Here is a 25,926-nt window from a genome sequence, read left to right on the forward strand (position 1 = left end):
TGCTTTTTTTTTTTCAAAATGTTAAATATAACATTTTTTGCCTTCTTTTTTTCTTAGATTTTTTTTTAACATAGAGTACTTTTAAGATGGAAAAAAATGAATGAGTTAAAAATATTTTTTTATTATTTTATATAAAATTACTTTTTCAAGAAAAAGTGTTCTTTTCCAAAAACACTTATCTTAAGACTTTGGTTCCATTAAAAAAGGGTTCTGAGGACACCTCAATTATAATTCGTTTGGCACTACAGCTTGCTTTTCCTATCTTAAACCTTTATCTGTTGTTATTCTATGATTTAAACGGCACCAACACAAGAATGTTGGGTGAAGCTGAATTGGCAATTTTTCCACTTTCTGATGACTCAGATCCCTAACTGAGGCGGGATGTGCGTATGTGCAGTCTTCATGAATCTGTGCGTCAGCAGGCCATGTGCAGCATTTCTGTCCGACTCTCCTCGCAGCAATACGGAAAGTAGTGTTTTGTTTTTTTTTTAAATAAATTTAAGATAAATGGTTTTTTAAAATTATTATTAGAAAGTAAATTTAATAAAAATCTTTTTAAAAATATTTTTCATTTGTTATTTCTAAATTCCAATAATATATTTTGCGGCGTCAGCAGTCCATGCTGCGTAGCTTCCTGTCGTTCTTACGTTGCAGTGCGGCAGGAAGCAACGGCAGATTGAGCTCTGCCATCCGTCGTCGCGGAGTTGAGCGGAACTTCGCTATGGAGTTCCTCTTGGTTCCCGTTGCCTTCCCGCCTTTCAAAGCCAAAGCGTTTCTCTGCGAGGGGCAAGTCGGAGTTTTTGACTCACTCACTTGCAGTCCGGAGGGCTCGGGCAGGCTCGGCGGGACCCACAAAACCTTCCTGCCTCGTCCGTCTTTCAACCCCTGGTTGCGTAGGCGGGGCAACGAGGTGGGCGGAGCTCTCTGCATGGTTTCCAGGAGAATTCTAGGAGAAGCGAGGCTCTTCTGTGGTGCGTCGAACTTCAGGACGGCCACCATCGGACCCCCGCCGCCGTCCGACCGCGTGGTCCCGATGAGCTGTCGGACGGGCCTCGAGACGCCGGCGTCTCCACTTGGATCGGTGGGCAAGAGGGAATGGCAAGGGGCGGAGTCACACAGGTGCGATGCGGCGGTTTTGGGAGGAGAAAGATGGACCACTTGGTCTTTTGATCCCAACACTACAAGGAGATTAAGAGAAATTATTTACATAAGCATCATTAAAATCATTGATAGTTGTCATTAAAATATATTTTTTAAAAAGGTTCTATTAAGAAAAACTAAAAAAGGGTTAATAATGTAAGAGTTGTGTTTAAATAAAAAAAAAAACTTTTTCAGAATTTTGTTTTTTTAAAGTAAAGATTTCAACAAACTATTAAACCATTATACATTGTTTTACTTTTTTTTTTTAGTCAGTTGACAAAAATATTTTCAAAGAGCCATAATTAAGTTTTTCAAAAGAAGTCAGATTTTTGTTCCCATTCTTTACATCTGTAAATTTTATTAAAAGGTGAACTTAAACATATATAAATAAATTCTGAAAGAAAAAAGGATTGTTTTTTTTTTTTAAATGATTTTTTAAAATATATTTTTCCTGAATGACGACGTACCGTCAGGAAGAAGCAAGATGTGCCTGTCATTCAAGATGGCGGCAGCGTCCTCAACAGTGGCCTCTGGTGATGATGAAGATCTGAGCGGGGGCACGGAGGCGGACGCCTCGCCGTTGTCATCATCAGCATCATCGTCATCATCATCTTCATGATCTTGCCCTCGTGGCGGCTGCTGCTCTGCTATTTGTCGGTTTTCTTTGGGACGTCTGCTCGCCGTCTTTTTCTCCTTGATAGCGAATGTAGTGACAAACTAATTAACTAACTAACTAGCTAGCTAGCTGGCCGACTGATTATACAATGGACTAACCCACCAACAGACAGTGACCGCGTGACGATCTCACCTTGAAACATCGGCGGCTTCTCTTGATCTTGGCGAGCAGCAAGTGGTAGGCGGCCATGACGGCGGAGGGCCGGTTGTCGACGAGCGTGTGCGTGACCTCCGAGGTCGAGTAACCCAGCGTGTCTGTCATGTACGCCAGCACCGACGCGTCCACGTCCTCAACGCGAAGCCTGCGGGCCCAGGAAAGACCGACGAGTGCCGGGAGCCGCATGCTTCATTGCCACGCTTGTTTTAAACATTGGCGGGTCATGCATGCGAGCTGGGCCAAACTTTTCCTCATTGGATCCAAGAAATGATGTCACGGCATTACCAAAAGCGCCAATGACTCCACGCAGCCACTAGGGGGCGTGTTTGCATCGTGGCCCAGGCAAGCACGGCCACTTAGCCGTGATGACATTTCCAGACGGCTCCATAAAAGACTTCAAGTTACATTTTAACACACAAAAGCTGTCACGCTGACGACCACAACAATTTTCATTTGCCTTCATTTCCTTCTGCTCAAATGCTCTCGGATTACAAAACTCACACCAACAACGCCGTAAGTGGGGGGGATTTTCTCCAAGGGATCCAAAAGGAAAAATACTGATGTTGTGTGTGTGTCAGTGACATTTTGTACTTGGGCCTTAAGTAGGGACAAGAATTTAACTTCTTACTACCATCACTATCATGTTGCAGTTCTAGAAACCATAAATAGTAAACATTAACCAATTAGATTTCAGTACGCTGTCCATCTGAGGACACATTAGAACTTTGACTGGTTACAGAAACATTTCTTGGAAAGTTGAAGTGACAAAAGCCAGCACTCCTGATTCGGAAAGCAATTGGCAGATTAGATCACATGACAACACAGAAGCTGAAATCTGATTGGACAAAAAAAAAAAAAATCCACCACGGGAAGCAGTGCACCCAAATTGAAAAGAGTGATCTGCTGTCCCTGACTCCTCGCCACAGCAAACACACACATCTACCTGGCGTTGTGCGATAGCGTGTGTAGCGGCCTTTTAGCGTAGCCTTCGTTGATCCAGACCCCCTCCATGGCGACTCGGATGCTGGGTCTTTTGTCCGGGTCGGCTTGCAGCAGAGACAGCACGAACGTCACCGCACCTGTCGGATGGATCACTCAGATGCCATTTTTTGTGAGTTGTGTCGAGTGTGTTGTTGTTGCGGACCTTTGCTGATGTCACCGGGGATGTGTGCGATGTCGCCGTCCACCATCTTGTGGTGGAGATTTTTGATGTTGAAGGGCTCCACGGTGAAGGGCAGCGTGCCCGTCAGCATGGCGAACACGCTCACGCCTCTGACAACACACGTACGTCACTTAAAGGCACGCAATCAACACACAAATACTACAGTAGATGCAAGTTACATTTTCCGTTATTACACGGTTATTATGACTTACACGGACCACACGTCCACTTTTGGGCCATACTTCCTGTGGGCGAGGAGCTCGGGAGCGGCGTAGGCGGGGCTTCCGCACTGAGTGCTAAGCAGCTCGAGAGGCAAAGACTCCGACCTCAGTTTGTTGCTTAGGCCAAAATCTGAACGCAGAAGCGAGACAAGTCACCAGTGTCGACGTGTTTCATCCAAACACGTTGACATTCGTTTTAGCGCGTGGGCGACGTACCCACGATCTTGATGTTGTTGTGCTCGTCCAGCAGGAAGTTCTCAATCTTCAAATCTCTGACACACGAGACAACAACACAAGGATCTTGTATTTTCATTCTCATATTTTGGTGATAGAAAACATGCCGAAAAACAATAAATCTAATCCTCCAAACAAAAAAACAACAAACTACTACATCATTCTCAATCTTTGCAAATTTTCAGCAATTATCTTCAAAAATATGTACACGTATAATATTTTGTCCCAAGTCTCTGAATTCATCTTACAAGGGGGACCAATTTGGATGTTGACGTCCTGAGACGCCTCAACGAGGCTACATGAACATCTGCGCTCGCCATCCGCCCTGGGAATCATACATTCCCTTTCAACTTCATTCAACTCAACAGCAGATGCTGAGAAACCGGACAAAAGGAGACAAAGCCAGACGGACGACAGAGAACTGAGGAAAGAGCACAAAAAAAAAAGTTTGCGGTAAACCTGAACGTGGGGGAGCGGGAAGTGGCTTTCCGTGCAAATTTTCCATTTATTTCCATTTTAATCGCATCTCAGTGTGTGTGTGTGTGTTTGGCCGTCGTTGAGGGACTTCATTAGAGAGGAAGTCAGTGATGTCGTGATGATGTGTGAATCATGGCGCCGGCGCAGCGTGATGAGGTCATTGCCTGGTAATCACATTCCCACCTTCGGAGGAGCCAAACCTCTTAAAAGCATGCCCTGCTGCATCGTGCATGTGTGTGCGTGTACTTTTTGAGTCATCGTAACGCTCATACGATGTGTGTGTGTCACCTGTGCACGACACCATGCTGGTGAAGGTGCGCCACCGCCGACAGGATCTGCCGTGCGTATCGCCGCACCTCCTTCTCCGGCAGACGCTTCCTGTCGCAGATCCGATCCATCAGGTCGCCGCCGCCGCACAACTCCAGCACCATATAGAAGCTGTTCTCCGTTTCCAAGGTCTACACAACACGCACGGCGTAAAAATACAATTTCAAATATTGCGTATAATTTGGATTACCTCCAGCAGGATGACGACGTTTGGGTGTCGAATCATCTGGTGGATGTGAGGCTCTCTCTTCATGTTTTTTTGAACGTAAGAGTCCTGGCGCGCTTTCTTCTTGTTGATCACCTTGATGGCCACCTTAACACACAAATGTACTTGTAAGTATTGTAAAATATAGAAAGTGAGCAAATATGTCGTTCGGTGGGGAAGTAAATCATTGAACGTTAAATGAAAATGAGAATAACCTGCAGGTTGTGTGTGGATTAACACCAGAATTAAAACATATTTGGGAAAACGACTGCCATTAAATAACTGCTCAAATCGTACGTATAATTAAAAAAAAATCACGTGTTTATTTCTGTTAAAACAATCAATTGTCAATAAATCAACCATCAACAAAGGAGGTTACAGTGTACATAAGTCTACACACCCCAGTTCAAAAGGCATGTTTTCATGAATCACAAAAAATGGATAAATCATTTAAAACACATTTCCGACTGACATTTATTTTACATTGAAGCATTACGATGGAAATCTTTTATTTTGTAAATATTGAATATTGATGAATGAAGGGAAAAAAATGTTAAAGAGCTAATTAAGGAGTTTCGATCTAGGGCAAAAGGACAAGTGCTTTAGCACCACCTAGTGGCTATGTGAGGACGTGTCTGCATAGCAACACAGCTCAACAAAAACACCTTCCTGATATTTGGATCACGTGCGGCAAATGCATCTTTAGAGTGTGCGCATGTCGGACCTTCTCTCCGGTGCCGATGTGGAGGCCCTCCATCACCTTGGCGAAGGAGCCCTTGTTGATCATCTTGCCCACCAGGTAGGAGCCCACCCGCTTGGTGTGGGGGAAGCTCCTGAGCAGGTCCTTGCAGGGGGCCGCCAACAAGCCGCGACCTGCGCCCGCTGCCCCCACTTTCCCCTTCACTGCAGCGCCCGGCATCGAGAAGTGTACCTCATGGTGCGACACCCCGGTTGCTCGCAGAGGAGAAACACGAGAAAGCGTTGGCGTTGCTTCCTGCTCAGCCGCTGGTGCATCATTAACTCTTCTTTTTTTTTTTTTTGCTGGTGACACGCGACACCCTAATTACGCCCCCCCTCAAACACACACGCGCACACGCACACTATTCTGTACTGCTTGGCCGCAGTTACACAGCAACCACTCAGACGCTCTTCCTTGCTCTCATACCTGTGGTGAGCTGTCAGGGCCATCAGAAGAATCATTGACCTACATTTACAAGATTTACGCGAATGCAGAGATTTGTTTCTAAATACATTATAATTTGAAGAAAACTGCTGAAAACAGGCATAGTCGGATAACTTCATAGGCTGGCATGAGTGCCTCGTTGTTGCCCTGTGGAAAATCCCCACGATGACCCGGAACGATATAATCTAGCGTTAATTATTATATATTATTTGGTAACCAATTTTTCATTTTTATGTTAATAATGTGTGAAAAGCAGGCGTTTAAAGGGCGAGCAGGTTCAATAGTGTTCAGTGGAAAACAGAGGTGAGGTTTCACGCTGGCGCCTGCCATTGAACTCCATCACCGCGTTTGTGTGAAGGTCGCGTGCAGGTGTGTGTGTGTGTGTTGTGTGTAGGGGGGTGGGCTCAGATTGCAGTGTGTCGAGTGTGTCGTACTCACTCACTAGATGCTTCAATATGCATTGTAACATGACACACACACGCACACACACGTGCGCGTGCACACGCAAAGTCTGTTCTAATAGGTTGCTCACACACACACACGCACACACACTATACATAATCACACACGTATTGCGCTACTGCAGGATAGCTAAGCTAATATTTATGTTGTCAAGTTTTGTAACACATTTATTTTCGGTGGTTAGTTCCGTGTGTGCACGTCGCAGTTTTATGGCTTTACGTAATAAAGTGGCCTTGCGCAGAGGTCAAAATACTTTTTTGTAATTTGGTGATGTCTGACTCATGCAGTTATTAGTATTATTATCATCATCATCATTACTGCAGTAATTAGTCGCAGTCGAGCCAAAATCGGATGAGCTGTCACTGCTGCTCTCTAGTGGCCAAAGTGCCACATTGCAGCTCACGTTGGCACTTTTGTTGCTAGATCAAAGAATTTTAAGACTACCTTTGAAACTAGATTAAGTCCATTCTGAGTAAATTCACTTGATGTGTTCAAAAAGTTCAACAACTTGAATTGAAACTAAACAAATATAGAGATGAATCTTGACAAATATTGAATAAAGCAAAACTATAAAGCGTCGTGTTTATTTTAGATTTAAAACTAAAAAGTGAAGTAAAAATGAAGTTTTCTACATTAGAATTGAAATCGGTTTTTTTTGCTGACTTGGCCGCCAGTCAATTTTGATTAATGTTCGTGTACAATCTACTGGAAAGTTCTTTCATGTAATTATGCAATGACATCAACAATTACATCTACAATTAAGCAACAACTCTGCAACATGAGTTGACAAAATGGCATGTGATGTCACTTCCTGTCCCGGCTCCTCCATTTGGGGGGCGTGTTGCAAAAATAAAAACCCCGCCCCTGATACTTAAAAAAAGGAATTTGGGAATAGAGATGAGCGATGAGGTAGGAATATTTCCTTGTTATTCTAGGATAAAACAGCGGCCATTATGGTCAGCTAGCAGAACAGCGTGTGCATGCGCGTGTGTTTGTGTGCACGTGTTTGCGTGAGTATACTGAAGGGGTGAACGTGCATGTGTGTGTTTGTGCGTGTGTGTTGAGTGGTGACAGGGGGCTCGGCCCACTGTGCTTTCTTCAACCTTCTGCAGGGTTTCCCTACTAAAAGGCCCAATTAAAGTAAAAAACAAACACACGCACACACACACGCGCGCGCACTGGCATGCATTGAACATTGAACACACACGTGCACGCACACACACGCTTGCCTGCTTAAATGTCCTACTTATTCAAGCAGAATGTGGTGCAGATTTGTGTGCGTGTGTGCGCGCGTGTGCGTGTGAGACACATGTGGGTCGGGCCGCCAGGAAATGACTGGTTCGCTTCACTCTTGTCATCACCTTCCAACACATTTCTTTCACATTTCAATTTGGGGAGCGGCGCAGCGGGCAGCACACACGCACGCACACACAGACACACTGTGTGCACATGTGTGCACACACGGTCCGCATTAGCGGCGATGCCGATTTTGCCTTCACAAACTTGAAGTGTGTTGACACTTGAAAATATTGACAGTATGTATTTAAAGTCATTAGAATGTGCAGGCAGGTGTACCTAATCAAAGGTGCGTGTATGACTATACAATGCGGCATTTCTTTTTTAAATTGAGAATAAACTGGTAAAAAAAAATGAAATACTAAGATTCAATTTAAAATAGATTTTTAAAAAAATCCCTGAATGTAACAAGTGGACATAGATAAGCTTAGAACTGTAGAAATAAAAATCAGTACGGTTCTTGCTTTTGTTGGATATAACTTACAACTATAAATGTAATTTATTTAGTTTAGATTAGTAAGAAAAAAATAACAGGATTTCTAATTTACTATGCATAATAATGTAAATGTAAAAAAAAAAATCAGTAAAGCTCTAGCCTGTAGAGAATGAATTATATACATATGTAAAAAGAAAAAAAAATCAATAAAATTATTGTTTGGATAGCGTAAGCTTGTAAATAATGAAAGAATGTATAAAATTCAAGACTGAATAATAAATAACAAATAATCAATAATATTGGTAGAAATAAAGACTCCCAAAATGACATTTTGCTCGGGCTGACTCTGCCAAAGCGGCAAAAAGGTGACCAAGTGTTGTCGCTTCCCAAATGGGAAGTGTTCATTTTGGCTCTCAGGGCGGCGGCACAGTGGCGTCAAAGTCCACTTTGTGCCAAACAAGAATGGCCGCTTGTTAGTGAAAATGTCGCCATTGACGCCACTTCAATGGGCTGGCATGCACGTGAACATAATCGGCCTCTTAATGACGGGCGCTTTCAGAAGGCTCGTTAATGACGCTCGTGAAATATTCCCAACACTGACGCCGGACACGCCCCTTCTTCTTCCTCTTCCTTTGCTCACCTCATTTGGCATAGCTCGTTAAAAAAAAAATTAAAATAAAAAAACCTTACTAAGTTACTAGTCAAAAGACGAAGTAACTGAAAATACAGTTGACATTACATGAGCCTGCAGCAGAACTGATTCTGAAGGCGCTGGGCAGATTAGATTAACACAGCAACATAAAGAGGCTGAAATCTGATTGGGTGAAAAATGCCAACATCCAAACCCATGTAATTAATTAAATCGGTCCAGCCATGGGGAAAAAAAGACGATTTCATTGAACAAATTAAAAACCGTATCCTGAATATTCTCACCTGAGCGAGTGTGCTTCTGCTGCATAATGTTGTCACAAATGCGCAATGCCAATGAAGTGCTAAGTGTTGCTTTTATGGGAAGGAAACACACTGGAACTGTGTGCGCATGTGTGTGCGTGTGTGCGTGTGTGTCTCTCTCACACACACACACACACAGAGGCAGAATATGTTCTGAGTTACAACCTGTTCACTGATGGGACGGCCCCTTAAGCATTTTCCTCACAACCTCATTAGCCCTCACGTGCGTGTGCATGTATGTTTGTGTGCGTTAACGTGCACGTGCGTGTCACAATCTGTTCCCAATTGCTAACTCTTAATTAGCTCGCGAAAGCAAGCCCCGGTCCACTAAAAAGCCACGTCAACCGACTCCCACGTAGCCCAGCAGCTGCCACGAAAGCTCCATGTTGTCAAGTCGCTGCGAGAACGCGAGCGAATTGAAAGATATTTCGTGCAAAAAGAAATACGTTGACATTTTTCGTCCCGGGCCAAATCAGTGGCTCGATGTTATTTACAGGTCATTATGGTTGAATATCATTTGAACACACACACACACACGCGCACACACACGCGCACAGGAAATGGAATTGGAGGGGATTATTGACAGAAGCTCCCGGCACACCTCCCTCCCCGCGACACCTTTGTTGTGACTTGTGCAGTAAAAATGTGTTTCTGTGTGAACGGCACGCTGTAAAGTGTATCCTCCCTTATTAGTGTGTGTGTGTTTGTTCATTAAGCACGTGTGATGTTGTTAATAGCACACCTCGTTAGCTGGCAAAAATCAGGCCATTAAAATGTCGTACAACTGTGCTTGTGTGCTCCACAAAGACCATTTTTGTGTGTGCGTGTGTTTGTGTATAAGCACTACACAAGTCATGTCTAGTTGTATACAGCTAATTAAAAAAAAAAAAAGTTGGAAAGAAAAGGTATTTGCAGGCAGCCGCATGTAAAGACAACATTGGCAATTTAGTTAAAAAAGGAAGGCTGTTTTAGCCAATAGAAAGTCAGAAGAAAGCCATTTCAGGCTACAAATCTTCAAAAAATGTGAAATGAAATATAAAATATTTGATAATATTTTTTTTAAATGATTAACAAAAAATAATAAAATAAACAAAAACAAAAAAGCAAAAACACCAAAAATTTAGTTTTAAGTTTTCAGAATTATTTTATTATATTCATAATGAAATGAATAAAAATAAAAATAAAAAATAAGTGCACGTATAGAATAGATAAAATTAATATATTGCATTGAATAAATTTGAAATGATTTTTATAATAATACTTTTATAAAAAATTATAATTCTTTTTTTCAGGAAAATATTGGATAAGAAAAACGTACACTCACATGGCACGTCAACGTCAACCACAATTCGGTGCGGTCACTAGCTTGGTGCCGGACCAAATTCAACTTGAAGCTGTGATACCACACGAGGCTGGGCTGCAATTAGCCTTACTCGCATTCCGTCAGCTTTCATGCCCGAGCTTGGATGCTTTTTATTGTCGCATGTGCGTTTCCGAGTCAAATCTTCAAAAGACTTCCTGGTTAATGGCCTTATTGTTGAGCAGCAAACCCCCAACACACCTTGATGTACCCTCAAATAAAAAGCTGTGTCCAAATACTTTTGTCTGCATTACTAACAAGATACAGATTTCGAAGAGCTAAAAGAGCCAAATCAAATCAGAAACACGGAAAACATTTGGCTCCAAAGCGTATGCCTTGTAAATTCCACATGTTTGATATCATTTACAAGAGAGCTTTGCACGTCGTCTTGTGCGATAACCACTTTGCATCGGCAAAACTTTATTTGAAGTTGAAATAGTTGGGAATGGATGAACGCGCAGAATGTAAAAAAACATTACATTGCATCTGGACGACGGGCATGCTGCCAGGCTGTCGGTGTGGTGGTGCTTGGCAGGCAATGATGGCAAAAAAAATATATATATATATATCAAAAATGCCATTTTAGCAAACAGTTTGACCAAAAAAAGTCTAGTGAGACCAAAGTCATTTTATAATAAAATTGGGGTGAAAAAATTGGGGGAAAATAACTAAATATGAAAATACATATTGTAGTTTGAATGAGTAAAACTAAAATTTTGCAAAAAAAAAAAATCCAAAATAAGTCTAAGTCAATATTTTTTTGGGTGAATTGGATTTTTTTTTTAGGTTTTATGAGTGGGGGGCATTGAGGTAACGTAATTTCAATCCAAAAGATTGCACTATTTTGTAAAAATCTGGATCTTATTATCTCCAGAATAAAATGAGATAAACATTTTTCAAAGTTTTTTTTATGAGTTACCTCATCTGTGACTGGCTGGCAAGCAGTCCAGTTAGGCCCCCACCTCTCATCCAAGTTCATCTGGGGTGGGCTCCCGCACACCAGCCGCGCCTAGTAACAGGAAAAGAAGATATTATATTATATATAGGAAAAAAAGGAGTAATTTAAAACAATATGATTTGGTAATGAACTGCATCATTGTGCAGTCAGCATCTTTTCCAGTTCATTTTGGAGCACAGCTTTGAGCAAGACGGCACGCCGCAGGCATCAAAAGACGGCGGATGGGAATATTTTCTCGTTGTCATCACTTGTTGCACTCAGCCCCCCCCTCGAAGGCCCGTTCACAGTGTGGTCCCGGCCCACTCCCACCTCCACTCGCCCCCCCCCCCTCCACTTTTACCCGTCTTTCATCCCGTAAAGACTGAATTCAAACACTGCGACTTCCCCTGCACTCATCTTTTATTAATCACATCTCAGCGCCGTGTCGCCTGCTCACACACACATACGCACACATGCTGGGAAAAAAAAAAAAAAAAAAACGCCTCAAGTGTTTCATACTCGGTGCACCCCTGGGCTCGTTTCAGGCCTGAAGAGGTGTTGAAGAAGGATTAGCGCACACACATGCACGCACACACGCTAAACACGTGCACGGCGAGCGGATATTCCGGGCGTTGTTGTTCCAGGTGTGGAGTCATCGGGGGTCTCCATGCTGTGACCCCGTTATCCCGGGAAGAGGGAGGAAGAGACGCTGGATGAAAAACACATTTCTCGCCCGAGGCCGTATCACCGAGGACAAAGCCACCAGAAAAAAAATGTTTGGGGCTTCCAGTAAAAGCAGACTAGGCATTGAAAACGGACGGACATTTTTTTTTTTTTTTTATTTAACGTCCAACCTTTTACAAAATTTTAAAGCCGCACACTCACCGTGAGTCAAATATTAAAAAAATTTGGGGGGAAATTTTGAGAAAAATAAAATCCAGAAAAAGTTCAATCAAAGCTCAATTACAGCCTGTAAATGCAACAAATGTGACAAAATCTTTCTTACTTTTTTCTAAAAATATTCCATCCTTTTTTTGTTATACAATTATAACTTTGTTCTCGCAAAATTACATTTATTTTTTTAAATAAAAGTGCACATTTTCCTGCTTCTAAAAATTGCAAACATCATCTCAAAACATGAGAACTTTTTTTTTCACCCTGTAAAATTACTACTTATTTATTCCATTACTTTTTGCAGATTCACAGCTTATTCATCATTTGTTGTAAAATGTTGATTGTTCTTGTCTCAAAACATTTGGAGTTGGGGGGAGCAACCATTTTTTCCATGGAAAATTCATATTGGGGGTTTATCCACATTTTATGAAGTTTTTTTGGGGGGAGTTAAATAAAAAAAAAATGCTTTTTGCCCCTCACCCCAATACATTTCATCAGTGGGCATCATTTAGATTTTCTCTATTCACGGGCCGGGCCCAGCTCAATCCCCCGCAAATAGCGGGGATCCTGTATACATCTCAGCCTTGAATTGCCCTTTTGTGAAAGCGTGCTTTAAATAAAAGTGTATGTTGTCATGCATTGGAGCAATACGTCTTCAACAAAACAACAAAACTTTTCTTTCGTTAAGATTGGGAGACACCCAAACACGTCGAGTGCATCCTGGCTTGTGTGTGCTTCATGTTTGAAAATCTCCAGTGGGCCCATAAAAAAGAAAAGAAAAAAAGATGCAACTACGCTAACAATGACGAATGGGAATACAGCATTAAAAGGAATTTAAAAAAAAAAAGGAAGAGAAGGTCAAGATGTTGGATGGACAATAAAATATGTTCATGATAAGAAGGAGAGTGCTAAAAAAGATTGTTTCATTTTAGTTTTAACCACAACCATAATGTTAAAATGCCGAAGGAAATGGCGTACACTATAAAATGACTTGAACCAATGGTAATTGTTTGGCAAATTGTGTCGATTTCCTGGCAAAATGGAACTGGACTGGGCCGCCGTTACTGCTTTAGAGCGCCTCGTTGTTAGCCATGAAAAATTAGCCGAGCGGACCCATAAATACAGTGCAGTATATTATTGTCATATAAGCATGAAGTACTGAGTAAAGTACGAGCTTGTCCAGGCAACACATGTAACCTGTCTGTCGTGCTGCTTTCATGATGCCATTAGCCATTAAAATGGAGTCATTACCACCAATTAGAAAAAGGTAAAAATAGGAACTGGCAAGGGAAACACTCGCACACTTTCTTTCCTCTTTCTGCAACCTCGTTACAAAAAACACTGTGTTTGTGCACATTTTTACGACATTCCCTCAATATGCACTAAATGCTAGTTAGACGGGGAGGAAAGGCGGGATTAGTGGCCAATTCAGATTTTTTTTTTTATGGTTTCTTTTTTGTTCTTTGATTAAAAAAAAAAAAAAAAAAAAAGCTTAAATGCTCCCAGTTGCGTGGGACAAAGAAATGGGATGAAAATAAACGTTGTTGGGCCGCTCCCTGAAAGCTCAATTACGAGCTGCAGATGTTTGCATTTGAAGATTGCGATTTTCACATCATCGTGAGTGTTAGCGACGTTACGGGCGCCCACCTTGGTCAAAAGAGCAGCTTTAGACAAGAATCAAGTCGGCTTCAGCTTCAGATCGGCCAAAAGTCTTTCAAGGTACACACGCAGTCCTCTTGCCATCCAATCAGGGCCCTGAAATGAAAATGAACAGCATGAATAAATTATCATGCCACGATGACATCATCACCATGTTTAAAGAACATGCAAGCAGGTGCTGTTTTTATGGAGGTGAAAACTTCCAACCTCACCTCTGTAAAATCTGAAAAAAAAACAAAACCAACATGTCAAGTTAGTCACCAGCAGACTTTCATTGCCACCATTTTTGCTGCCATGGTGTGTGTGTGTGTGTGCGCAGGGGGGTGCGTGGGTGTGTGTGTGCGTGTGTGTAATCATCTCTATAGTTTCCTGAATGCGGCCGCATAATGAGCTGCTAAAAGGTGCACACATTCAAACTGAGCTTCATCAAAGGACTAAATTGATTGCATGCTAAGACTGATAGTTTGTCCTCCCATTAACACACGCACACACACGCACACACACACACAGGTAATGAGGCGAGGGCTCACCACAATGTAAAAATAACAATCATAAAAAGCAAACATCTGCAACTCATCACATACATGCACACAAATAATATAGAATCTAAATTATGAAAAAATGTTTTGGCCATGAAGTTGCAATTTCCAAAAAGACAAAAATAATTTTACACCATAAAAAGCTAACTTTATGGGAGAAAAAATATATATTATTTTTTCTGGGGGTAAAAATGAGTAATTTTACAAAAAGACAATCTTTTTAAGAACAAAGTTCTAATTTTATGAGGGTAAAATTTTCATTTTGGAGGTAAATATATATTTTTTAAAGGAGTGGTTTTGCCAATAAATATCACTATTTTGTAGTCGACACCCATGCATTTCAAGTTTTGCAAGGTTTGTTTGTCATTTATTTTTTAATAACACTTTTGATGTAGAACACAATTGCAAAACCCAAAGTGTGTTGTGTCTTACACTCATTGCTGATGGTTACTTTATTTCTTATTAGTTAGTGGACTTGTGCTTCATATTCCCAATATTTTGACTCAGTGACGTGACAAAATAAGGCAACAAATGTAATTCTTACTAAAAATCGTTGATTGTAAATGACCAAATGTGCTATGATGACATTGTATTGTATGTATATATTTCTAAAAGGAAAATACATTTACAGAAATTGACGATTAAACACAATACTTGCGTGTTGCATTCCCCCCATTCATTTTATTTGAAACAAATATGAGTGTCACAACGCTTTTTTTGTCTTAATCTAAAAATGATGAAATGAAAGCATGAAGAAGGTGCCTGCAGACTGGCACGCGAAGTCAAGGCTCATTAAAAGAAGCGCGCTCGGGCACGCGTCTGACACACACGGGCCTTAAAGCAGTCACGTACTGAGTCTCTTAGCTAACAACGTGTGCTCGACTCTGATTGGCTGAACGTGAACGCGCAGGTGAGCAAACGCGGAAGTCATCAGCTGCCTCTCACGCTTCATTCTTACTTTGTTTAAAAAATATATATAAAACAGATTTCTTTCATCTGCTTCTATTTGTCATTTATTCACAATAAAAATCAGTGGGGCAAACGGAGAAACAATAAACGTAGATTAACCACGTTCGTACAATCATAAGTGAAGAATATAAACGAGTTGTAATTTTATATTATACTGCTATATTTTATGATTGCCAGATATGAATTGTTTACACATTGTAATATTTATTACAATAATTATAATGGAAAAACAATGAGTGTCCCTAATATAAAATTTAATTTATAACCACTAACCCCCACCATTAACATTATTTGTATTTTTTTTAGTCAGTAACACGTCCGGTTTTTATGGATGACAATTAAATTATTTAAAAATATGCGGATAGATTTAAAATAATAGGATTTTAATACTGTATAGACACTTTTTGTTTTAAATCAAGACATGTGACAAAGTACAAGCCAGAAAAACACAACTGAAATATATCTATTGTAATTATGCAACAAGAAAAAAGTATTAGCCATTGCAATAAAATTAAAGGGCTTTTTTTTATTTTACTAATAATACATCGAGATAGAGTATTTACAATTGAAAACAAAATGCAAAGCGATTGAACTAGAAACAAAATAATCCGCAAATGCTTGAAAAAAAAAAAAGAATCAGCGCAGATTTTGATGTAAAAGCAGCATTTTATAACACTGCATCTACTTTCTCCCGACATAAAAGTTTTGACGTGTGCACACAGTCGCATAAATATTTTCATGAATTCTAACCAATTCTCCTAACCTGATTTATTTGCTCACTCATCGTGGAGATCAAAGTGTCACTTCGGGTACCGTTCTCACCATCACTGAAACAGAAAAACGTCAATAAATAAACAAATAAAAATCTTTTATATGACACAGATATTCAAATCAAACCGGATGGAAATGTTTTGTAAATATCTATTTGTTGGACATCTAAATAAAAACATCATGTTCAACTTTGCTTTCTCATTCAATAATCTAATTTTTAAAAAACCCCATTGATGAGTTTAGTGACGGAGACAATATACCTATGTTTTTAAAAAAAAAGCTCCTGTTATATTTTCCATGTGAAAAATAATCACTTTGAATTACATCGCGTCTTGTAAAGGACACATAACTCATGGAAAATTATATTTTTACATGTTACTCAATGTCTTTCTTCGGGTCTACTTTTCAGCGCAACATTCATCATAACAATTATTGCACCACAGCCTATGCATTTTATCTTTTACAGTGTTAATTACCATCAGTTTTGTACACTTTGCATTTTGGGTACATTGTAATAATATTCATTTCAACATTGACGATGATATACCACCAAGCACCAGCTTTGCACTAATGGTACAAGTATAAATAAAACACATCACAACATAAATTTAGATTATATTTAATTTCAATTGCTCATTCGTGCTCTTATTTAACTCTCGTTTACCCACGAGATGAGCAGTCCATCGACCGAAAAATCGGACAGATGTAGTTGCATGTGCACATTTTCCCATTTAATTCTGAGTTAATTATTGCAATGTAATAATTTGCCTAGTAATGAATTACGTGTTATAACGCTGAGCATAAAACGTCAGAAATGCAATAAATACTAACTGTAGGGTTTGATGTGATGCTGATCCATTCGTTGACTACATAAGGGCTCAGTAGTGGGCGTGGCCAAGGAGGGAAACCACTTCCGTAATGGGCGCTGGGACAACGCCTGATTGGCTGAGAGGAGCTGTGATTGACAGCTCCCCCACTGCCCCTCCTTGGTTGTCCTCTAATGTTGACACCTCCCTCCAAAGAAAGTGGTGGATAACCCAGACGTCAGACGCGGAGAAACTTGCACTACAGAACACGTCTTCACCTTTTTGTGGACTCTTCTTCTTCGTCGTCGCTTCCCGGGACCTGGCATCGGAACCATGGCCGAGAAGCGGCGCTCGCCGTGCGCGCTCAGCGTCAAGGCGCACGCCTTCTCGGTGGAGGCGCTCATCGGGGCCGAGAAGAGGCGCAGGACGGCCGGGGAAAGCGCGACGTCGCCCGGCTACGACGTCCCGAGAGCGGACGCCAGTCCGGAGATACGACCGGTGGCCAGAGCGCACACCAGCGAGGCGGAATACGCCAGCGACGGATCCCGTAAGTAAAAGCACCGCAAACAAGTAGTGCTGCCAATAATACTGCAACACAAGATGGAATAATACGAACATAAAGTTGCATACATCTACAACATTTAACAAGACTATCGGCTGCTAATAATTACCATTATGCACACATTTGACTGTTAGCTATTCCCCCTCCCAGCGCAGTCAATATTGAAATTATTAATAAAGCTGATTATTCTCATGCTACAAGCCACTCCTGCAAACAAGACACGTGAGCTTGTGGCCGGCGCGCAAAGTGTGTGACAATTATGACTGCGAGTCGATGCTTAATTTTATGAGTTTTGGGCTGCAGTCGTAAACACGCCAATTAGCAGCAGTAGAAACGGACCCAAAAGCACCAGAGTGCACTGGAAACTTGGAAACCTAATACTCGTGTCTACAGTGTCACTTCCAATGCAATAAGCCTCGGGACCTGCATGTAAATCATAAAAAAAAATAAATGAACAAAACACGCTCATAAATGTGCTTAGTTATCAGAATGATCAACAAAATAAAATTCTATTACCCTCACAATTGTATTGTAAGCATATTCCTAAGTGAGCAAATATTGCCCATTAAACAATTAAATGCGCTGTTTATCAATACGGATTAACAAATAGTCACATTTAGGGCTCAATTGTACCAAAACAACAACTTTAGTGGGGTAAAATAAAGAATAATATGCATAGACCACATTTGGTGATTGCAGAAACAATTGATTGTGTGCGCGTGTGCAACAGAGAGCGAGGACGCGCTCCAGGAGAGCCCGCAGCCCGCAGCCGTTTGCGGCAGTGGGAGCGAAGACCCACGCGTAGACTTGCAAGGCTCGGACCTGTGGAAACGCTTCCACGAGATCGGCACGGAGATGATCATCACCAAGGCGGGAAGGTACACAGACATTTTTGCCCGTTTGTCTTCATGCAAGTCAAATTGAATGAAAAGTCCAGGAAAATGGTGTACTTTTATCAAGCAAATTGCACGCTTTGGTTACATATATTATTACAAAGGCATGCTTGGTGTAAACTCGCAAAAACACTTATGGGGTACCTGCATGCCTTCATGACAATCAATTAAAATAGATTCAAAGACTAATGCTCATTTTGTGGGAATTTAATGAATTTTTTTTTTTAATTTTAAAACACCGCATTATTATATTATTATTATATTTTAGTTTTTTTTTTGCCAGAACAATTGAAAGCTTGAATCCAACTGCAGTCCCATTCTACAGCACAATCGCATTTTTTAAAAACGACGTGTTTGTTTTTCAGGCGCATGTTCCCGGCCATGCGCGTGAAAATGTCCGGTTTGGACCCACACCAGCAATATTACATCGCCATGGACATCATCCCCGTGGACAACAAACGATACAGGTAAACTCGAAATAAGACACCTTGCAGTCATAATTCTTTTTTTTTTAACCCCACAAACGGCGCTGGACAAAGTTGTTTAGTTGTTCCTTTTGGACTTTTAACCTCGGCCTGCTGGAAGGTCAAAGCAGCAAATGTGCTATAATCTACCGAGGGGGGAAAAAAGAGCACAACAAAGCTCCTCAAAGCCTTTTGTGCACATTTACGCACGCTTTAACGATCCAACACTCTTGTTGAAAAACATTGTTTGACATTTGCATAACTTCAGTTATTTTGCGAATTCGTAAGATTATTATTCTTATTTTCCCTAAACCCGCCCCCCCCGCAACACACACGCGTCTGCTTCCACGTTTCGCAACCAATTCAAAGCTTTGAATATTTAAAACAAAACAAAACAGATTTTGCCCCCAAGTGCAACTCGTTGTGTTCTTACGTGTTTTTTTTCTTTTTTCGGTCGGTGCTGTGTGCTCACAGGTACGTATACCACAGCTCCAAGTGGATGGTGGCGGGAAACGCCGACTCGCCGGTGCCGCCCAGGGTCTACATCCACCCGGACTCGCCAGCCTCCGGAGAGACGTGGATGCGGCAGGTGGTCAGCTTCGACAAGCTCAAGCTCACCAACAACGAGCTGGACGACCAGGGACATGTAATTCAGCAATTATTATCATCATCATCACCATCATCCATCAATTCAGTCTTTGTACCACTTATCCTTATTAGCATTAATGTTTATTGTAATACTTTTATACTGCCACTACTTCCTATGCATTTTGAAAATAAAGAATATTGCTTTCATTAGATTTTTTTTTTTAAAAACACAAAATCCCTTAAAAAAAACAAAAACAAAAAATTACTAGCTACAGTGCTTAGACCTCCATTAAGGGAAATTTTGAAAAATATCCTGCCTAATTTTTTTTTAAAAAGTACCCTATATTAGTATCGTTTGGGGGAGCACCCCAGCAGAAAATAGTATGAATCCAGGTTTTTTCCAATCAAAACATTAATTTTTCACATTTCCCTAAATTTTACAGAAAGTCAAATGTGAATCCTGATTTTACAAAAATATGTGAGTAACTCCGAAGGTTTGCCTTGGGGGAGGTCTACATTACAGATGAAGCTTTCTCAACAACCTAGCAAACAAAATAGATTCCTCTAAAATTAAAATGGAGATCTAATTTAATGTCAAACTAAGACAAAATTTAAAAAAATAAATTTTTAGACAATCTGAGCAAATTGTGACCCAACTGGTTTGCTCGCCTTCCAGATAATCCTGCACTCCATGCACAAGTACCAGCCGCGCGTGCACGTCATCCGCAAGGAGTGCGGCGAGGAGTTGTCCCCGGTGAAGGCCGTACCCGCTGGAGAGGGCACACGCACCTTCGCCTTCCCTGAGACCGTCTTCACCACCGTCACGGCGTACCAGAATCAGCAGGTTTGTACTTACTCATCATAACCAAGTCACCCGCTCCAACCGTACGAAAACAAGTAAAATGTTGACACACAGTTGAGTGCATTTCGCCATCATGGCCCAAAAAAAAACATTTTGCGGCAAATTATTTTCAATTTGGACTGGTGGACTGCACTGGGTGGTGTCCTCTCAGCCAGGTCCCTAAGATGGTCACTTTGGTTATTTGGGTGATGTCGGGTCACCCACACCAACCCTCGACTTAGGAACCCTGGCATCTTATCTAAAGACAAAATTGTGTTTCACATTGGACGGTGATTTCAAAATCGGACGAGCAAATTGGTGCGGTTTTTAAATCCAACATTTTACATTTTAGGCAGTGCACGAATGTAAAGCTTCTCAGATTGAAAATCACTTAGCAATCCATACCTTCATTACATCTTGCCTTGATTCTTCCGACCTTTTTTTTAACATGAGCTGCAATGCACTTTATTTTGGAGTCCTCCTCCTCATGCGTCTCCAGTTGGTCCATAATACTGCTGCTCGCCCACTAATTGAAACTCATAGGAAGGAGCACATAACTCAGATTCTGGTCTCCTATCACATTTTAAGAGTTTAAAGTTCATGTGAGGAGACGGGTTCAGGGTTATGCAGTAAGGGGAAAAATACAATAAAATCAGCGGACAGATGCACAGCCATTTTTAATGTGGCTGATCTCCAAAATGGGAGTGGCATGAAAGTAGGAGTTATTCTGAACGCCAGCAGGACGGGAGTGGGAGTCCTTTTCACCGGGACTTGACCTGAAAAATTAAGTCATTGGGAGATACTATTTTCACATTAGACATTGGAAATATCATAGCGGTACAATGGAAAGCATGCGTGTCCAAATTCTGGTGCCTTTTTTTTTTTTATATCTCCAAAGAGGTTTTATAGAAAAAGCCATAAAGTAGCCACAAAAAAATGATCGTAAAGATCCCCATTTTCCCTTTCATTTTTTTGTTTTGTTTTGCTTAATAGTGCCAACGAACAAACAAGCTGCCTGTAAAAATAATGTAATGGTGTACATCGTCTAACTCGAGCGTAAGACTGAACATCTGACGTTGGATGCAGCTCACAAGGTCGACCAAATTCTTTTTTGACTGGGGGGCGTCACGTGTGCGGCGCAGCAAACACACTGCTTCAGTTTCCTAAATGCCAAGAGACAAAAAGCGTCATGTTGGCAAGTCCAAGCCAAGTTTACACAAACAGAAGACTATTTCTGCTGGCATGCTGAATGTGTTGTCATAAGATTTGGGGGATTTTTTTCCTCTGCGTTTTCCAGATAACCAGGCTGAAAATCGACAGAAACCCTTTTGCCAAAGGCTTCAGAGACTCTGGAAGGAATCGGTGAGTCGAAACCTTCACATTACCCGCAGCAACTGGGTCATGTTTGATATTCTTGCTGGCCTGTGTTTTTTTTTTTTTGTCACGGCTATTTCGGTCTGATATTACGGGAAGGGAAAAAGCACGGCGTGCATTCATTTATCCTTCTCGCACGAGAAGTGTGCGACGGGCCTCCGTGAATGTGAAAATCCATCCGGAGTGGAACTAATCAAGTTTTACCGCAACGTTTAGGAGATTTAGTCGTGGCGTATTGGTTCTTACTGTCACTTTGCCGTGGTGAAGGGGGAAGATCGGATCACAGCTTCTGAAACATAAAAGCAAAATAAGTCCAATCTGTACAACCCCCCTCCCAAAAAACTGCAGTACACCAATAATTTACTATATACCTAGTCTTATATATACACAAACACACAGTATAAGTATGTGTGTGTGTGTGCGTGCGTGCTTATATGAACTAAATGGCAACAACTAACAACTGGAACTTCCTTTGCCTCCGGCCTTTTTTTCATGTTTCCTATAGAATTCTCATAAATTCAAAACCACGAACTAAACGGCAGACAGAAAAATTAAGATGTCAACTTCTTTTCCCGTGCATATGAAAAGCAGGCTTGTGCATATTTTATGAGTTTTAATAAAACTTAAAAAAAAAACAAGAACAATTTTCTTTGGTAGCTGATAAAACACAAAATTAATATGGAGATGCATGTTTTTTTTTTTTGGGGGGGGGGATGTTTACCAACTTTGACAACTGTTGGTAGTGAGGGGAAAAAAGATACAGAATGTTCACATGAAATTTTTGTTGACCAAATGTTTTCATTTAATCACAGACATTTCCAATTTCCGTTCTTATTGAATGACCGTTTAAAACAGGGGTGTCAAACTCATTTTTGTGGACGGGCCACATCTTGGTTCTGGTTTCCCTCAGAGGGCCGTTATGACTGTGACATGTGAACCAATATAAATGTATGATCACCTTACGTTATCACATACACACAACAAATTGATGGAAGGCCACTTTTGAACTCAGAAGCCAGTAAGTAATTGTTTGTTCAACAATTCAATTTATTTTAAAAGCGGAGGATTGGTAACAAATTGCAATATCTCACATCTCAATGTTGTTAAAAGTGGGAAAAAAAGTGCTTGAAACAGGAAATTGACGCATGTGATTTGCGCTTTGCGGGCCACATAAAATGAGGTTGCGGGCCACATCTGGCCCCCGGGCCTTGAGTTTGACACCTGTGGTTTAAAAGAAAACCGTTTACATTTTGTCATGAAAGTCGTCAAATGGAAAAATAGTCAGCCAACTTCTTTGGCCTTCCAAGGCTTGCACAAGATTTTGTGAAATGCAAACAAGAGTTAGTTGAGTGCAGTTAGCCAACAAAAGAAACCTTTCGTTACGCGTCAAACTTGCAAAATGTGAGCATACAGTACATGCTTTTTCACAGGGCAGCTTGTCTAAATTATCGCTGCGGCTTCAACCCCACGGGTGTTCGCATATGTTTCGGGAGGGTGGGGTTTTGACTTTCATCCTGACGCTAACGAGGTCCAACAGAGGAGGGAGTTGCATTAGGCCTCCACGCCAACCTACCTTGGAGGAGGACGGGTGGGGTGGGGTGCGGTGGGGGTGTGTTATCCCACCTCATAAATCCTCACTGCGGCTTCCTGCCTCCTTGCTCCTGATTGGCCCATAAAAGCCGCGTGAAAGCAATTACCTCGGAGCGCCCGGCTGGCAGCGGCCAATGGCGACGTGGCGTTTATGCCCCCTCATTACCTGCACAGACAGAGAGACAGACCAAGATGGCAGCCAGGTGGTCGCTTTACGAGGTGGCGTGGCTAATGTGATTTGTGTTTGCAGGATGGGCCTGGAAGCCCTGGTGGAGTCGTACGCCTTCTGGCGGCCATCTTTGCGGACGCTGACCTTCGAGGACATACCTGGTATGGCCAAACAAGGTATGTGATCTTTGTTTTCGCGGCAAAAACCCAGACAACAAGTGAGCCATGACGGTCGTTACCTGAGCCTTTAGATACTGTGACGGCATTTTCAGTTGACATCAAGTACAGATACAAACAAGAAAACTTTTTGTTTCCACAGGAGTCCAAGGAGCACACGGGGGCGTCAGCGCATCCCCCCACTTGCTCTCACCCTCACCGTGCTCGTCACCTTTCCAGGTGTGCCCTCTCAGCCCGAGCGACTTCACCTGCAGCCGCCCGGCCCTCCCGCTCCACCGCTACGCCGCCCCTCCGGAGCCCTTCGCGCCGCCCCGAGGCCCGCCTTCCTTCGAGAGCGACGCCTTCTGCACCCTCCCGCTCTCCACGTCGCAACTGGGCTACCTGTCCGGCCCCGCCGCGCAAGGCTACGCCGGCCTCCGCCTTCACACGCCTCCCTACAGCCTGTACGGCTACACCTTCCCGCCGTCACCCCGCCTGGCCGCAAGTCCGGACAAAACGAGCGCCACCGTCGCCACCAACCAACAGAACGCCCTGCTGGGCTCGTCCCCTAGCGGGACGCTAACGGACAGCCTGGGGGTGCTCGCCGCCGGACAGCAGGGCTTCTTATTCGACTCTCGGACTTTGGGGCTGGCAGGAAACCCGTCGGGGAGCGGGGGCCCGCAAGTCGCAGCCCACCTTGGCTGAAATCGGTCACCGGACATCTGAAATTGTCACTCAGGAACGCTTCAAACGTCGGCCATCCGCCGTCATGTGATAATCCATTTGTTTTCTTCTCCTCATTGGGGTGAGTGGGAGCCGATCGGAAGGGTCCACCGTGGACTGGTCGCCAGCCAATCGTGACACTGCAATGACAGGGGTGAAAACTGGAATTGATTAGGAGGCCTTGTGACTTGAAGTGAGCACTTTTTTCTTGTTGGGAAGGAGATGCTAAACTCTGCTTGCCTCTCAAGGGACAATATCCAGTATTCCATATAATAATAATCATAATAATAAAAATGTACATACGCATCGAATGAGCCAACTTTCAGGCTGGATTGATACTCCAGGTCTAAATCCCGATAAAGGCTGGATTTACACTGTATTGTAGTCCAATTTCATCCGTAGAATTTATTTTATTTCTTTTAATATTATCGGAATAACCTTCTCATGACACATCCCATACATGTGTTTACATTAACAAAACACACACTAATTAAACTGAACTCCATAAGAGGTGACAACACGGATGTAACAGAAATAATATAAATATTAAACGTTCTGCTGCACGTGCATTGTAGATCCCAAATGTATCGGATTTCAAACCACATTTGGAAGATGTCCGATTCCATGCATTTACGCATATCCCAATTGTGCCAAAAAGTAAAAAGTGGAATAGTCTTATTTGAACCAAGCAGCGTAAATCCAGCCTCAGTGCCTATATTCCATTTGTATTTCCTTAACACATGGAAGGAGAACTACGGAATGTGACTTGGGACCATTGGATCTTCAGAATGTGTTGTACGTCTACTTGGACAAAGTGAGCAGCTGCGTGTGCATCTTTCCTCGCAGCCATGCATGTGTATATAGTGGCGGGAAGACGAGTAGATGACAGGGGGGCCCACCTGCTTTTCGACCTTGAACTTATTTGTTAGCGACTCTTCTTACACATACGCTCTTGACCCAGATATATACGCAAAGACAAACGCACATCTATCCATGCCAACAACTTTTGTACGCTAACTAACTTAATTGACAGCACACACAATTGTTGACATTTAATCTCGATCAATTACATAAAGTGTTTACAATATGAACATTTACTTGTGGTCTGCCTTCGTGTGGGTTAAAGACAACAATATTCTCATCAGAATCTGAATAGAGCGGGATTTCAAACAAAATTAGTGGATGTATTTTATGAGTTATGATTCCAAAGGTTCCTCTGTTTAACGATGGCACCCAACCCTCAGTTACCACCACCATACTTGGCGCTTTTATAGACAATTTCTATTTATGTGTTTCGTACAAATATTCACTGTGCTTATGATTTTTGCGTATGTTAGATGGCAGTCATTCACAAAGTGCGATGCGATTGCTACTAGCGGTACACAAACCCTCTCCCGTGGTCAAGCTTGGCGTTAAACATACAGCAAGTTTGAACAACTTTTTATTCCACACAGTTCATTTTCTAAGTCGAGTTCAGTTGTTTTTAACTTTGAAGTACAGCACAATACATTCCCAATGCCCCTCACGTGAACCTTGACATCTCCAGTTGACTAGCCCGAACCCTGATCTAAGCCCATCCAAAGCCATAAACAGCAAAGCGCCGATCAAAGTGTTGCGTAACAGCGCAAACGGACCCTCGTCCGTCCCCCCCGCCACGCCCCGCCCCCCGCCAACTGAGCGCTCGCTCACACGAGAGCGAAAGCGTA

The 25,926-nt window shown here is 42.1% G+C and overlaps 2 protein-coding genes and 1 long non-coding RNA gene across 5 annotated transcripts in view; 1 reads left to right on the forward strand and 2 right to left on the reverse strand.

Annotated features, from left to right (window-relative positions):
• Positions 1 to 97: 97 nt before the first annotated feature.
• On the reverse strand, positions 98 to 20,839 carry LOC148316660 (hormonally up-regulated neu tumor-associated kinase homolog). 2 transcript variants are annotated; one of them, XM_088286692.1, is made up of 15 exons: positions 20,615 to 20,839; positions 19,214 to 19,408; positions 17,140 to 17,449; positions 16,048 to 16,111; positions 13,765 to 13,872; positions 11,206 to 11,295; positions 4,584 to 4,706; positions 4,355 to 4,524; positions 3,572 to 3,627; positions 3,347 to 3,485; positions 3,117 to 3,244; positions 2,916 to 3,051; positions 1,949 to 2,117; positions 1,608 to 1,833; positions 98 to 1,178 (listed from the first exon to the last, which is right to left on the reverse strand). In XM_088286692.1, exons 6-15 carry the CDS (start codon positions 11,263 to 11,265, stop codon positions 610 to 612), a joined length of 1,776 nt encoding a protein of 591 aa, XP_088142818.1. In that variant the 5' UTR covers positions 11,266 to 11,295; positions 13,765 to 13,872; positions 16,048 to 16,111; positions 17,140 to 17,449; positions 19,214 to 19,408; positions 20,615 to 20,839; the 3' UTR covers positions 98 to 609. The 2 variants fall into 2 exon arrangements, with proteins under 2 accessions (XP_088142818.1, XP_088142817.1); XM_088286691.1 differs by lacking the exons at positions 11,206 to 11,295; positions 13,765 to 13,872; positions 16,048 to 16,111; ... (1 more) ...; positions 19,214 to 19,408; positions 20,615 to 20,839 and adding an exon at positions 5,323 to 5,517.
• Positions 17,119 to 25,219, forward strand: tbx18 (T-box transcription factor 18). Its single transcript, XM_088286693.1, has 8 exons — positions 17,119 to 17,408; positions 18,154 to 18,301; positions 18,682 to 18,783; positions 19,255 to 19,426; positions 20,045 to 20,212; positions 21,507 to 21,571; positions 23,424 to 23,518; positions 23,661 to 25,219. Exons 1-8 carry the CDS (start codon positions 17,195 to 17,197, stop codon positions 24,200 to 24,202), a joined length of 1,506 nt encoding a protein of 501 aa, XP_088142819.1. The 5' UTR covers positions 17,119 to 17,194; the 3' UTR covers positions 24,203 to 25,219.
• Positions 20,966 to 25,926, reverse strand: part of LOC148316662 (uncharacterized) — a 36,327-nt gene continuing 31,366 nt past the window's right edge. Inside the window, exons 6-8 of one of the 2 annotated variants that reach the window (XR_015840209.1) lie at positions 24,194 to 24,360; positions 23,157 to 23,339; positions 20,968 to 21,872 (exon numbers count right to left, since the gene is read on the reverse strand). This is a non-coding gene — a long non-coding RNA (uncharacterized LOC148316662). Of the gene's footprint in view, positions 21,873 to 23,156; positions 24,361 to 25,926 lie in introns of both variants that reach the window. The other variant, XR_015840208.1, reaches the window with a different exon arrangement.

The sequence above is a fragment of the Idiotropiscis lumnitzeri genome, chromosome 21, assembly GCF_059441095.1.
Source record: "Idiotropiscis lumnitzeri isolate Australia: NSW breed Sydney's pygmy pipehorse chromosome 21, RoL_Ilum_1.0, whole genome shotgun sequence".
Classification (NCBI taxonomy): domain Eukaryota; kingdom Metazoa; phylum Chordata; class Actinopteri; order Syngnathiformes; family Syngnathidae; genus Idiotropiscis; species Idiotropiscis lumnitzeri.

What these genes read in the sequence shown, in the direction of transcription:
- LOC148316660 (XM_088286691.1), bottom strand. Translation starts at nt 5,517, where the DNA reads ATGCCGGGCGCTGCAGTGAAGGGGAAAGTGGGGGCAGCGGGCGCAGGT. An exon ending in ACATCGGCACCGGAGAGAAG is followed by an intron (nt 4,707 to 5,322) that starts GTCCGACATGCG and finishes TTGTGTGTTAAG; the next exon opens with GTGGCCATCAAGGTGATCAA. An exon ending in AAAGTGGACGTGTGGTCCGT is followed by an intron (nt 3,245 to 3,346) that starts GTAAGTCATAAT and finishes GTGTGTTGTCAG; the next exon opens with AGGCGTGAGCGTGTTCGCCA.
- tbx18 (XM_088286693.1), top strand. Translation starts at nt 17,195, where the DNA reads ATGGCCGAGAAGCGGCGCTCGCCGTGCGCGCTCAGCGTCAAGGCGCAC. An exon ending in GTGGACAACAAACGATACAG is followed by an intron (nt 18,784 to 19,254) that starts GTAAACTCGAAA and finishes GTGTGCTCACAG; the next exon opens with GTACGTATACCACAGCTCCA. An exon ending in ACCTGGTATGGCCAAACAAG is followed by an intron (nt 23,519 to 23,660) that starts GTATGTGATCTT and finishes TTGTTTCCACAG; the next exon opens with GAGTCCAAGGAGCACACGGG.